Source organism: Ovis canadensis, chromosome 13, assembly GCF_042477335.2.
Source record: "Ovis canadensis isolate MfBH-ARS-UI-01 breed Bighorn chromosome 13, ARS-UI_OviCan_v2, whole genome shotgun sequence".
Taxonomy (NCBI): domain Eukaryota; kingdom Metazoa; phylum Chordata; class Mammalia; order Artiodactyla; family Bovidae; genus Ovis; species Ovis canadensis.
Window position 1 is genome coordinate 33,350,929 of NC_091257.1, and position 15,547 is coordinate 33,366,475.

The following is a 15,547-nucleotide window of genomic DNA, read 5'->3' on the forward strand; positions in this document are numbered from 1 at the left end:
TTGCTCAGCGGTTGTGGCACACAGGCTCTCCAGCTGCATTGCACATTTTTACACTTATAATTCTGTAGGGTAGGGGTCTGACATAGGTAAAATCCATTCTTTCCTGGAGAGGAGAATTCATCCCCTAGCCTTCCGGAGACCCCCACCTTCCTTAAAACCAGCAGCGTGCTCTGTGTCTAACTATTGTCCCATTTCTTCTCTGACCACAGCCAGGAAAGAGTCTCCATTTATCCAGACTTGTGTGATTAGATGGGGCCCACTGGACAGTCTCCCTGTTTGAAGGTCCTTTATCTGAATCACATCTTCAGGTCCCTTTCACTGTGGAAGAGCGGTACCCACAGGTTCTGAGGACTTGAGTGGGCAGTCATGAGCATTATTCTGCCAACCTCACCGCCATCGTCTTTTGAGATGAGGAGATGTAAGGCTTAGGGATGGCAGAGAGGCCAGTGGATTGGGCCAACACCTATCCAAGAAGTAAGGTTAGAGCTGGTTTTGAGTGTAGTTCTCTTTGATTGTAGGTTCTATGTCCTTAGCCACTTTGCTCCATGCAGTTTTTATTCATAGACGAGGCCACCCTCGATCCTCAAGTGATTTGGTATGCATTTGCATGCGATGTTTATGAAATGGGTTTCCTGCTGTAAGGGTCTGGTGTCTCAGGCCCCTGAAATGACGTGTTCCAAGGGAGGTGGAAATGTGTGGCCAGGTTCGGAGTTTTATTTATCAGTGGGTCGTCTTAGGTCGCAAAGGGTCGGGCATGACTGAACAACTGCACTTTCACTTTAATCGTGGCTGTTATCCTAAATTCCCTCTTTTCTTGTGGACACTTTTTGGGTGAATGGACCACAAGAGTGATGGAATAATAACTGTCGAAATTAAAAATGAACTTTCAAAAACAGTCTACTTCATGGGCAGCAGTGAAGATTCCATCTGTTAAAATATGGGTTTGAGTCACGTTTCACAAATTGAAGAGCAAGACGTTTCCTTTATTTTTTGAAGGGCACGATAGTTTTTTTTAATATGTGATGTTTCTGTGAAGGTCTTGTTTTCTTTTGCTGTGCTACTGGGTATTCTTGTAGAGTAGATTTTCTAAAATTATATATCCTTCCCAATTTAACACAAAATTACTTTATATCTGCACCTGGCACTTAAATTTTGATTTAAAAGAGAGCTGTAGAATTGTATGTTTTTGGCATATTGCAAATCACCAACTGTGATTCTGCCATTGAAATTCAAACAGCATTTGTTCATGACACAGTCCAGATTTCATAATACTTGTGTTTTCTAAAAATGCTGGAGATAATTATTGAAACTAATATGCGTGTGTAAGTTCTTCCATCATGTGTGGCATTTAAAGACTTGTTCTTTGTAATTTTCAATCTCCATTTTCGTTTGCAGAAAGGACTTTATTCTTAGGAGAACACACCATAGTGAAAAGTTAATAACAAAACTTGAATTTCATTTGCTGCCAATTAAGCACCAAAATGTCAAAACTTAATATCTTCAAAATGCATATGAAGCCACACACCTTGTAAGAAGTCTGATGAAATTAAAATCAAGTACAGAAATTCAAAATCCTGATGAAGAGCTTGAAATGAATATTCTTAGCTTAGTAGGGTTACCAAGGAACCTTGACTTTTAGTTTTATTTCCCACACGGAAATTTTTAAATTGGATGTTACGAGAGGGATGAGCAATCTAGTGCAGAATCATCAAAGTATGGCCCGTGGGTTAAGTTTGGTTCATTATCTGCTTTGTAAATAAAGTTTTATTTAAACACAGTAACTGTCATTTATTTATGTATTGTGGATGGTTATTTTCATGATAGAATGCAAAGTAGAATCGTGTGACAGAGACTATATGACTTACACAGCTCCAAAAATATTTAGTCTCTGTACATTTAGTGGCCCAACTCCTCATCCGACTTTAATTTCTTCTTACCACTTAGCCTTCCTTCAGATTGTTTAATCAGCTAATTATATAAGATGCCACAGCAGGATTCTGAGCTTCCTGTTTGTCTACATATCTCTATGACCTTATGGTGGTTTTCTTTTTTGTCTTATGAATTGATGGTTGTAAGTAGAATTAATTAAAACTATAATTATAAATACTTTTCATCATCTGTGAATTCTTCTCTCAGTCTGTTAGCTAAAAGGAGTTGAAAAGACTTGGGTTGGAAGCTGAAGGCTTGGTTCTTTTGGGGTGTGGTCCTGTCTCTTCTTTCCTTGGAAGGCTAAGCTGAGTTTTCTAGGCATGAGATTGGAGGGTGAATGGCCAAGGTGTTCTGTGCCATAGAACTTTTGTCCTCTTTGAGATTTTAAATAAGTGCTGTCACTGTTTAGTTGTAAGAAGAAATAGAGTGAGTTTAAATAGAGATAATTTATACAGTACTTGGTAATACTATATTATGAAATTTTTCAATTTTCAGAAAAGTTACAAAAATAGTACAGAGTGTTTTCATGTACTCTTCACCTATCCCTAATGTTAACATCTGACATAACCATAGAATCTTTAGCAAAGTTAGGAAACGAACAGTGCTGTACATACCACTGTTAGTACCTACCACGAACTAATCTATAGCTCTCATCTGGATTTTGCCTCTTTTCCACTAATGCCTGTTTTCTAGTCCAGGATCCAGGCAAAGATCGCATACTGCATGCAGTTTGAATTTCTCCCCAGTCTCCTCCAAGGTGCACAATTTGGTCAGCCCTTTACTTTCCTGGTCTTGATATTTTTAAAGAATAGGAGTTATTTTATGGAATGTTCCCTAGTTTGGATTTGTCTGATGTTTCCTCATGATTAGACCAAAGTTATGTGTTTTGGGCAGGAGTACCATGGAAGTAACGTCATACACTTCTTGGTGTATTTTTCAGAGAGTACATGCTGTCAGTATGTCTTATTACTTAGCGAAATGCTGTCTGCCAAGTTTCTGCCCTGCAAGATATTATTTTCTCTTTTTAATTAAAAAGCATCTTATGGGGAGATACTATGAGATATGCCCACCTCTGATCATATTCTTGCAATTAATGTTAGCATCCACTGGTAGATCTTGCCTGCAACAGTTCTGACTGTGGAAATTGCCTAGTGATGATTTCTCTTAATTTTTTCCATGTTTACTAATTTGGATGCTCCAGTAAGGAAGAGCTGTCCATTCTCCATCATTTATTTCTTCGATTATTTGATTATATCATTATGGACTTAAGGACGTTTAGTTTTCTCTTGGGTTATAATCTAATGCTATCATTATCTGTTTACAAGTGTCCCAGATGGCTTTGGTGATTCAGAGCTCCTTCAGGTTGGCCCCTGATTCTCTTAGATGTTCTCTTTAGCATCATACGGTGTTTCAGGCTCATCATATATTTTTCTTACCCTGCCCCTGGAGTTAATGGTTTTTCTTCGGGCTTCTAGTTCATTTACTGGAAAATCATATTAGAAACCAAGATCTGGTCATTCGTAGCCATTGAGTCAGTAACTTGTAACTTGACATTGAAGCAATGTCATTGCGTCAAGGATCTCTCAGTGGACAGAACTAGGACATACCTGTGTGGTCTGCACACCACACATGGACTCACATCCACCTGTGCCTGCCTCCCTACCTGCTTATGAAAACCTTGAGTTCACATCGATGCCTCCGATTCGAATCGAATACTACAGTTAATTTCCTTTTTTTTGTCACTTCTGTTTCTGAACTGTGTAAGAACTTTGGCTCTCATTATCCAAAATATTTTTTCCATTCATTGTTGAGGTGTGTGTGGAGGAGGAGGAGGAGGAGAAGCAATGGTAATAGCAGTCATAATAGTAGGAGTAGCATGAATCTCTAAACCACGTGCTGTGGGAAACAAGCTTACTAACTGAATACAATATTTCTGTTCCTGCCCTTTTTCCTTTAGATGTACTTTAAACAGTGAAAATAATTTTCCAGAGTTGCTTAGTTCTTTTCTTCCCCACCCTTTTCTGTGTGGTTGTGTTTTTCATTTGTAACAGGTTTGTTTGTGTTCCATTTTAGATTATCCGGCCTCCAGACCCCCACCTTGCCTCTTGGTTGGTTTCAATTATTTATTTGTTTTAAATAGTTTAATTATTATGATGGCTCTAAGAGTCAGAGTTACAGAAAAATATGTTCAGGAAAGTGTCACCACCCCACTGTCTTCATTACCTGCTCCCGTTCTCTTTCTTTCAGCCTCGTTCCCTCTAACTCCCTGTAGGCTACCAGCCTCGTTAGTTTCTTCTATCCTTCCTGTGTTTCTTATGCACTGTGAGCAGATGCTTTATGACAGTTCATATCCCCTTCTTCCCACATGAAGGGCCCCTTATCACCCTATGCTGTGTATACTACATGTCGTATATATGTATATGCATTTATATATAGGTATATGCACTTTCTTATCCACTTGATATACTATCTACAAAAAGATTTAAATCCACTCGATCCCCTTTAGCCTTCTGTGATACAAAACCATTGTATTATTTTCCACCTGCATAATTTTGGATATGAAATGTACAACTTAGAAATGTAAAAGTATCGAAACCCAGCGTGAGCCTATTTCTCTGAAGTTCCTCTTCCTAAAATGTAACATTCCTGGGTGCGTAAATCTCACTATCCACACCAAAGACGGTGTAAGTTTGGGGTTGTCCTTTTACACGCCTTTGTGTGTAACTGCAGATTCACCTGTCATTTCTAGCTGGTAGCCGTGTTTGATGAGCAAGACCCACACCACGGAGGCGATGGCACCAGTGCCAGCTCCACGGGCACCCAGAGCCCAGAGATACTCGGCAGTGAGCTCGGCACCAGCGTCTCCGCCTTCCAGCCTTACCAAGCAACAAGTGAGATCGAGGTCACCCCCTCAGTCCTTCGTGCGAGTAAGTGCGTATTTCATCTTCATTACAGGGATGCCAACCTCTGTTATTCAGGCATGCTCCTGTGAATGGAATTCATTATCTGTTTAAAACTGATTAAGTTTAGAATCTGCAAATGTCTTTTGCAAGAGAGATAAGTAAGATTCTTTACATTTTTGGATTGAGCTTAGATTACTTTGGACTGGTAAACTTTTAATAGCTCACTAAAGATCAATAAGGATAATATAAGGTTATATTACTTGAAGTTTTCTTCCTATGTATTTTGTCTGAATGCTAGAACAAATGGAAGTAATCAAAAGCCTTCCATTGAAACAAAGCAGAGCATGTTTGATTGACAGTCAACTTGGTTATAATCGTTTCTTGATCTTTATCTGGAGGGGGTCAGTGTTATCTTCAGGGATCTGGAAGAGCTGCTACGAGATACCATCTCAAAGAAAGAAAATATGGGACTTAGTGAGTTTGTAGTAGAAATCCTAGGATGCAGAGTGCCCAAGTTCCAGGAAGCTAGCTTGAAGAATTCTACACCACTCCGGCCATTCCCTCACTTCTTTTACTCACACATGTGAAGAATGTCTGCTAAATATAATATTTAGTGTTCGTAATTGTATAATCTTATCATTGAGCAGTTGGTAAGAGAAAGAAGGCCTATTTCAAGAAATTTATATTAGAAATCACTTATCTTTTAGGCACATCTAATTTAGAAACATTTAAGTTTTCAAGTAGAAAATTTAATCTTGTGTGATATTACTGGTAGTTTTCAGTGGATCTTCACGTAGAGATATGGAATGATATATAAAAGTGATACATAGAATATAGTTAGATAATTTTGAAAATATGCAGTTTTTTCTTGCAAAATATATCTTTGTCCCCGCTTTCTGTATAGGTAGCAGTCTACAACATCTTGGTAATTTGCTTCTAGATGTTTATAAACTATTTCTGCTTCCACTGTCCCTTGAAGATATATAGGTATATATATATATTAATATATAACTATATAATATCTCCATATTTCTATCTATCTATGGAGAATAAGGAAAGAACATCAATTTAATAGTTAACACATCTGATGATCCAAAATGTGATATGATGTGTACCATGTATGGTATATGAAGTAATATGTAGGGTGTGCACAGGTCATTTTCTTTTATTATATACTGATCATAAATCCATGCTTCAATGATTATCTGCTTGGAGCAGATGTGTGTAAAAAATGGATTGCCTGGTTTCAGTTTAAAGAAAATTTTAATGAAATAATATTGTAACTATTCATCGGTGCCTGATGTTTGGAAAGCAGTGTCTTTATGTGAGTAATTACACCAATATATATATAATGAAGTACAGAGTTTTTTTGTTGTATTATTGTTGTAGTTTTTTTATTCAAGTGTTTTATATAGCAAGATGCACCTTAAGTTTAGATATATGCTGGAAGAAAGTCCAGTCCTATCTTTAAGTTAGGAAGAATTTGAATGGCTTGTTGCCCATCCGTTTGTATCTTTTGACTTCACTGATTGAACAAAATTTCTATACCACCACCACCCACATTTGGCTGGCTCTGTGTGTTAAAATTTATATGCTGTTTTCACCCCCAAACATCTCTTTTACCTTGTTTTTATTGAGAAAAGGAAGCTATATTTGAAGTGTATATGTTGTCTTGTAGCCGCCAGTGGGAAAATACACAAATATTAAGAACAAGAAGCTCTGACTTTTATTTACTAAGGTTATTTAGATTTTATGTCCTTGGCAGGCATTGGGTAAAATGCATGTTAAACATGTACTAAATACAAGGTTTGATGACGTTACTCAATACATATGAGTCATTTTCTATAGTATTAATACTATTCATTCAGAAATAAAACAAGGGTCAGTCAGTGCTGGCCAGGCTTTGTGCTAGCCGATCAGAGTCTAGGGTTGAGTTAGTAAGTCTTTGCTATCAAGGAGTTTATGTTCAGTGATCTTCCTCATTTTCAGGTATGAAAGGAAAGAAACCAACAATATGTAGAGATCTGTTCCATCATGTAATAATCAACTGCAGTTAGAGGCATAGTTAACATAAGATTTCAGATAAATAAGCTTCAATACTTATCTTGAAGAAATAAAGTGATGATTTTTCTATAGTTAATTCACTCATCTCTTTTATTCTATAAGGAACTGATGGAAGCTAAGAAAACTCCACAAGTATCATTGTCTTGTGATGTGAGAAAAAAAATGAAAATGTTTTCTTTCTCTCCCAAAGTTTACTTTTCCTCTTCTGATTAAAAAATATCAAGACATTTGGGCCTCCAGAAGTGCTGTGAACCCTGAGCATTGGATCTTCTCTGCCACAGTGGAGAAATCCAGAGGTTTTCAGGCCAACAGAGCCATTTTAAGGAGTGGCAAATGAGGAAGGTGATGATTTCACAGCAGACACTTCAAGCTGTTGTTCTGGGATCTCTTGGCATCTCTTCTGCATTCTTCAGTCATAGATAGGTATACTTTGATTTAATGATAACCAGATGCCGATAACCTGTTCTTTTTTTTTTTTTAACAGACTTTTGATAAGTTTGAGAGTCTATTGTACTTTACACTTTTAACGTGAGCTTACTCTGCAGACACTCCTTTCTAGAACACGGTTTAGAGTATTCATGGTTCAGAAAAAGTAAGGCAAAACCACATCAACCGCGATCAGTGGCCTTGCTCGGCCTCGGTTCCTTCATCTCAGGATACCTGGCCTAGGACCGTGAAGAGTAAATGAGATGCTTGAACTCTTGATAGTGTCTGACACATGATGAACACTAGAGTAATGGGAAATTGTAGAGAGGGGATGGTGATAATGATGTCTCTTGAGTGCAGACCCAGTTCTGGATGTTCTAAAGGTTTGAGGAGTTACAGAGCCCAAGTATAGAGGATGTGTCTTCCTGGATAGAACATATTGCCTTTCTTGGTGGGGTGGGGTGGAGTACTCGCATGTGGAGTGAAATTGGACCTGTGTTCTCCTAACCTCACAGTTCTGTGATAGATACTTAGCTTCCTCTGTTTTTAATGTTCACAAATCCAGATTTAGAGAGACTTACTGTGCTCAGGGGCACAATTTTTGGAGCAGATCATTGAGACCAAGTCTTATTTTTCTCACTCTATGATGTTTTTTTCTTTAAAAAAAAAAAAAAATTCTAAAGGCTGTTTATAGGGCCAGACATTCTGAGGGTAGTCTAGCTCTAGAGTGCTGGCAGCATTCCTTTTCATCCCAGAATGCTGATTTAGTATTTCCTTTGGAAGAGCCAGACTAAAGATTCAAGATACCTTGGCAGTGGCATTTGCCCCAGTGATGGAAAAAGTCCTAGAAATAAAATTGCTCTAGAAGTTCTGAGAAACAAAGTATCTGATTAGATTGACTTTTAACTTTTTTGAGCTATTTTAATTTTATAGTGAATTTTTACCATTTCTGGCAAAATGGTGCTCTGTAACTAGTTGGTAAGATTTTATGAGCTCCCTGGCTTTTAGAACTTACAGAGACATCAACAATTGCTATACAAGCTTGTGTTATGAAGTTAGCCCCCCGGCCTCTTTCTTGAGCTCTAAATGTTTTTTCTTATTCCAGAATATACAGATTGGTTTTCTCTTGCTAGGAGATCTAAGATCTTTGGTTTAGAGATCTAGCCTCTTATCTGGTATTAGAATACTATTTTCCAGATTTAATTTAAATATGTATTGAAAATAGAAATAATATTCCTATTGTATTTCCTTTTAACTTGTGAAGTGGAGCATGGCATACAAATGGCATTCTCAGTATTTCAAATAATTACCTTCTTACTGTGCAAGTTCTATTCAGCCTATAAAACTCATCTAGTTTTGTTGTAGATGCAATCTGATTATTACATGTTGACAAGGTCATATATCTATTAATTGGATTGGAGATGGGATACAAAATTGCTGTAATTATTGTAATTTTCTAGCTAATTGCAGGGTTGGTGGTGAATATTTTACTTCTGCAAAATGGAAAACAGTATTCCATCAGAAGTTGTTCTATGGGGTTTCAGACATTTTGTTTCATATCTTTGGTGCTTTTTGCCCACAAAGTACCTCTTTTGTATCTATTTTTTGTGTATCAGTCCGCCTTTGGATGTCAGAGTGCTCATTGGCAGGCATCAGTGGAAGCAGCAAAGGCAGAGAGCCTGGAGCACTCACTGCCTCTTTGTTCTGGTTGCCACGGTACCTCTATTGTTTATTTATAAATTCGAGCACTCTCCTTTCAGACTTAAAATCAAGGTTGAATGGGTCATATCCAATTGGAAGAGGGCTCCTCCGCTCTGCTCTGTTGTCACCTGTGCACTCAGAAATACTCCCCAAAATGAACAGTCCTCACTCCATTCACATTGTTTATGTTCTTTTTTGGCATGAATAATTAAATGAATTATTGGTCAGCCCATTTCGCACTGTAATATATGGCTTATTTTGCATATCATCTCTTTTTTGTGTGTTTTTTGCTTCATTTAAACTAACCAGCTTTTAAGAGCTGGAAGCTGAATTGACATTTTAAAAATAATGGTGTGTACACAAGGTGAGTGTGTTTGGAGAGTTCCTGGTGGGTGGGGGCCGGGTTACTGAAGGGGGTGTTGGAAGCTCACTACCTAGGATGGTGCAAGCAGGCTGATGTTTATTCCCTGCTGGAGTATAAACTGGAGGCGCAGGTGAAAATTGCCAGGCCTAATGAGCAATTTGGCAGATAAGACGGGCTGTCAGGCGACAGCAGTTCAGCAGCAGGCGTAGTCTGCAGACCAAGATGCTTGTTCCAGAGACAGCATTTCAATACCATAAAGAAAGCTTTTTCGGTTGGTATCTGGTGTGGCAAATATGTTTATTTCATCCGTCGATTTTCCAGTGAAGTAACCAGACATCAACATATGGCTATTTTGGTTGCAAAATTATTGTTAAACTTGCCTTTTCATACGGTTCATCCATTTAAAAAAGAAAAAAAGGCCAATGTATGTTTCCCCCACACCAGCACACAAGAAATGTTAGGTTTTAAAATGGTGATAAAATGTAAGCCATCCTTGCTTCCTTGGGCTGAAGCATTTTGTCTGTGGTCTTTAAGTTGGAACTTAACAGTCAACCAAGAAATAGTGTAGTCTTTTCAGCAAACTGTGTCATTTATATCTGCTTCTTTAACCCAAGAATCCTTTCCTTCCATGCAGCACATGAAAGTCTAGGCATATGGATGGCTTCTCCCTACAGAGGCTCTCAGTGTATTGTAAAAGGGATGCTGGGACAGGTTTCCGTATCCTTGGAGTGCAGGGGCAGTCCCTTGGGAAACCACCAGGTCCCTCTCCCCTACTTTACCATCAGGCATCTGAGGCTCAGCAGAGTGAACTAACAGGCTGTACTGACAGTGGAGTTATTGCTGAAAATGCATGGATACTTACTGTACACCAAGGTCCCTTTGTGACATTTCAAGATACGAGACTTGGAGTCAGAGCACTGTTGTGCTTCCTGTCTGACACCAGTATTTCCCAATATCTTTCAGCAGAATAAACACTTGTTTACTACATTGTTTAATTGCATTTCTGTGAAGTACTTAATTAAAAAAAAAAAAAACCCTCCACGCATCACATGTGTACAATATTTTACCCTTAATGATGACTGTTGACCATGGGGAGGAGGAGTATATTTTAGAACCTCTCTGCCTTGGGTGGTCAGCTGGACTTTGGACTGTAGTCAGCAGGTGATCCTTGGTCAGTGAAAAGGTTTCCTGCAGGGGTCACAGCACCACCTGTATGTGGTCTCCAAACTCTAACCTTAGAGAGCTGGACACCGGTGCATGGAGCTCTCTGTGTCTGTCGCACCTGCTGAAATCTAGGGAAGAGCAGTTTTACAGATTTCCCACCTCTCCCTACCCCCGAGCCCAAGATTTCCCCATGGTCCAATCACCTCTGTATTCTTCACTTCTTTTCGTCCTTGGCTAGTATATTTTATTTGACCCTAAAGTCTTGCCTTGTACTCTTGTCTTTGTATGGGAATATACCTTATGTGCCCAATGTTTATCTGTTTATCATGTACAGAAACAGTTACTGACACTTGAAAATTGGTAAAAGTGATATAGCTATGAATACGTTAAGAAAGTACAATTTAAATCGAAGCAAGAAAGCCCATTTTCACATCGCAATAAGAAGTGCATTACAGAGAGAAAATAATTGTATGAAAATGTTTGAGCAGACACAATTGGATTGTAAACAAGCTTTCTTTTTCATTTTCATCCTCCATTCTAACCAGGTATCTAGATTCTTTTTTCTATTAGCGGATGTCACAGGGAGACCCATATGTGGATTATTTTGTCAGCATGGAAGCCTGGCAGATAACATCTTTTCTTCTCTTCTTGTTGCACTTGATATAGATCTCTTGTATAGCTCTTCTTGAAACGGTGTTTGCTTATTTATTCTTTCATTGCTTTTAATGTCAGAAACGGCCTTGTGTTCCTCATCCTGTTTGCTCCTGTCTGCAGCTAGAGACCGACTTCATCTCTCAGAATCCTTGTGTGAGTCCCAAATGGGGAGGGACCCAGAGGCAGGGTGATTTTTAAAGGCACCCCTGAGGTCGTTACCCCCTTCTGCCTTTTTCCTGGAATGGAAAGCTAGTGATCTCTGTGGTGGCCACGTTTTGAAGAAAAACTAACATGTCTAAATCACTGTATGAATTCATTAAATTATTTTGCATTTACAAATTTCATTTATATTGATGTTTGAGTTAATTGAATTATTGTTAACACTTCATTGCCTACATTTCAGCAAATTATCTTTCTCCTTAACAAAGAGCCTGGGCACTGTAGTATGTGGGCATAGTGGCATGAGTGCTTGTGGCCCCAGACACACATGAGAGAGGACAGTGAGATCATATCTATCCAGCACTTTCTGTGGCTTACAGCTGATGCTTCTGTTACGCAGTTCCCTCCTGTTGGCATTTGACAGGACTTAAATGAGTCCAGAATTTTCATAACAGCAAAAAGGGGACTGTGCATCCGTTTACCAAACCCTCCTGTTTCCCTCTCTTGGTCTCAAAAATGATCCAGACCATGGACCTGGCTTATTTTCAGATACTGTCACCCTGCTTGTTCCTCAGTGGAATGCCTTTCCATTTGTGTTCTCTCTAAAACTTGTAGAAAGCTTTCTATCTCTACATTTTTCTACATCACCCTATGTTTTCTGTCTGTTCTGAAGATTAAGCAATCTCGATATGCTCTTTTTCAGCTCTTTCTTACAGGGTCAAGGGTAAATACAGCAATGACAGCTTGTTGCCTGGGCTGCAGTTCTGTCTCGACAGTATTATATAAGTTTTCTTGTCTTTATGGTGGTACCGTAGTAATAAGTGTATGGTTAGGATTGGCCAAAATGTTCGTTGGGTTTTTCCATACAATCTTTTAGAAAAACTCGAATGAACTTTTTGGGCCCATCCAATACGTACACACACATATATAGCTGATACTTAGTGAGGTTATATGAGGAAGGAGAGTAGGAGTAGCATGTACCTTCAGGAAAATAATCATTTTTGTAGAGATAATTCATGTGTTCAAAGATGGAAGATTGCAGCTGGATCCATCTAGGGCTAATCGTAATATGGAAAGAGCAGGAGCCAAAGGGCATTTCAGACTCCTGCTAGATTAGTTAACCCATCATCACATTTAATTAAAATGTCAATTTGTGCCATAGCTGATCTACTGGTTAATTTGTTATTTAGATCAGCTTGAGAAGTATTTATTTCAAATACAGAATTTGTGTTAATGCATTGGAAAAGAATATTCTCTTGCTTGGCAGAGATGTTACAGCCTAAAGATTTATGATTTAGAACAACAAAAACCAGCTGGTGATCAGTTTGCCTAAGTAGTATAGGGTTATCTGCTAATGCTGGATAATAACTGTTCGTTTTATAACCAGAGTCAGGAAGTTGGGAGTGGGAGGCAGAAGCAAGGTCAATGATGAGTCACTGGGACGTCCCTGGTGGTCCAGCAGTTAGGAGTCCATGCTTCCACTGCTGAAGGCACAGGTTCAATCCCTGGTTAAGGAACTAAAATCTGCATGGCTTCTAGGATGATTACATAAATTAATGGAACTTGTGAGTACTAGATGTAATTTTCATTCTTGAACCTCCATATCACCTCACATCCAGTTCACATTCTTGAGCTCTCCTAGGAGTTTCTAATAATTCTGCTTTGAACAGAGGTGTTGAAGTGACTGAAGACCACTTCTAATAACCCTTCATGGGCTCATTCATCTAAAGACCTTTTATTTTATGTTACCGCATCTTCTTCGTTTGCTTGTAAAGAAGCGGATTGTTAGGCATTTACTAAATTTTTTTAAAAGAAAGAAACACTTTCTAAAACCCAGTGCTCCTTCCTGTTTCTGGGTTTCCTGATATGCTGCTTTATTTTGTAACTGCTTATGTTCCTCTCTGGCAGCTCAGTTGCTGCATAATGAAATGTGATAAAAGATTCTTTATAACTTTGAACATAAAATTTCAACTGATCCAAGTTCAAATGTGTATTTGATCTCTTAATTTTATTTACAAGGGCTAACATTCCTTTAATAGGATTTTTTTTTACACTGAAGAAATGTTTGATAACATTTGCAACTGAACACAATTTTATATATGTTTCAATATTCCTACATTCTCAAAGACTGTAAATTTATATGAAAACTTTGCAAACAGTCATGTGTGGGGCTTCCCTGGGAGCTCAGTTGGTAAAGAATCTGCCTGCAATGCATGAGACTTGGGTTTGATTCCTGAGTGGGGAAGATCCCCCGGAGAAGGGAATGGCAGCTCACTTCAGTATTCTTGCCTGGAGAATTCCTTGGACAGGGGAGCCTGGCAGGCTACAGCCCAGGGGTTGCAAAGAGTCAGACACGACTGAGTGACTAACACTTTCAGTTTTCTTCATTTATATCCTCAATTGGATATGCTTGACGCAATCCTCTATTAGTGTAGAAAATTGAGACCCTTAATTAGAAAAAATATCTACTGAAAACGCATCTAAAATGACCACTCTCTGTTTGGTGGTTACATCATCCATCTTTGTTCTCTTCCTTTATTATCAAGACGTACTGAATCACTGCATTCCTGTTACATCTTACTATAAGACTCAATTGTTTCAGAGGAGAAGTCTGGTTTAGCTATAGGTGGTTGTGGTCACCTTACCAATTTTAAAGACAGAGTATATACTTAGGGGCAAAAACATTTTGAGCTACAAATAGAGTAACTGCTAGTGGCACAGTTTTATTCTCTGGAGCTTGGCTATTGTAGACCTTGATTCCCATTTACTTATTTACAGCAAATGATGCTTCACCCTCATGGGTAACACAAATGTTGGTGTGTGGGATCTACCTTCATATGCAAGGGTCAGTGCTGTCAAGACAGTGGTGTACTACGCATGTCTGGAGAAGGTGTGTGTGTATGTGTGTGATTTGCAGTGATTCTTGTCTTTGTTTTTGTATTTTCACAAGTACTGCCCTTTTGGGCTGACAGAAAACTGAATTTTAATATGGGCTTTTAAACTTCAAATGTCCATAGCAATATTAAAGAATATTACATAACGTGAAGATATTTCTCATAAAACTAATGGGACAGTTTTTTTTTTTAATCTTCTGTATGATGAATATGTTACATTTCTAAATAAATGAAATGTCTGTCTAGATTTTTTTCTTCATTTACTCTCATAAACTCTGCCCTTGGAATAAGTACACATCAGACTTTTGAGGAAGTTATTAATCAGATGAAGCTAATAAACAGTGAAGACTATCTACTTGCGACTGGTTTTTATAATTTGCTTTCAATTTCTATGGGTTCTAAGCTTTAATGCTTTTATGCTACTCATATTTGAAAATTTTGATTTTTTCCCCTGTCTGCTCGTCTGCTAACTATATTGGTAACTGTTACATTTTTGAGCATTTTCTCATAATAAACTTTAAGACATCAAAGTAATGTAAGAATATTTTTCACTTCTCTACCATTACTTACTGTCTGGCACTCCATTGCTGCTTGAAAAGGTCTACTAGGTGTGTGATGGGAAAATGCAACTGCTTTATATCTGGACATTGATTTTGGTCAAATGAGCTTCATCTTTCTGAAAAATGGGAGAAATTAGGCTACAGTAGCCCTTGTTCCTTACCTTTTCAAAATCAAGGCACAGCTGAGTGAATGGGGTTCCGGGGCCACCCCTGGACCCACTGATCATGTTGTTAAACTTCTTGCTGCTTCTTAGCCCTGTACTTCGTGAGAAGCAGCATTTTAAGAGGCTTGACTTAGCAAATCTTTTCGGGGAAACTGAGCCTCTTCTGAACAAATGCATAACGTCTGCACAGTCTGTTTGGAGGAGATACATTCAGTTGTAGTACACAAAATATTAAAGAAACTGTCATGATGAATATGCAACTTTGCATAGATTTTTAGAAAATTTAATCCTAATTGAGAAAAAAAGACTATTACTCAATATCATTACATTGCTTATTTTCACTTGTCTTTATAATTTTCAGTATTGCAAGGTCACTTGTCTTCTGTTCAGTTTTTCATCACAGAAAATTTCAAGCACATACATGATTAAAGAGAATAGTGTAAGGAAATGCCGTGCCCCACTCTCAGTTCTAACAGTTATCAGTTGGTGGCCAGTCTTGTTTCATCTGTACTCCCCCAAATAGCATTATTTCAAAGTAAGTTCTAGATCTTATATAATTTCTTGT

General features: G+C 38.2%; 1 protein-coding gene across 26 annotated transcripts in view; it reads left to right on the top strand.

Moving 5' to 3' along the window:
• Positions 1–15,547, top strand: part of PARD3 (par-3 family cell polarity regulator) — a 572,731-nt gene that overhangs the window by 213,110 nt on the left and 344,074 nt on the right. For all 26 annotated transcript variants that reach the window (XM_069546411.1, XM_069546421.1, XM_069546415.1 and 23 more), the window contains exon 3: positions 4,679–4,856. In XM_069546411.1, coding sequence (XP_069402512.1) covers positions 4,679–4,856 — 178 coding nt within the window. The remainder of the gene's footprint in view (positions 1–4,678; positions 4,857–15,547) is intronic.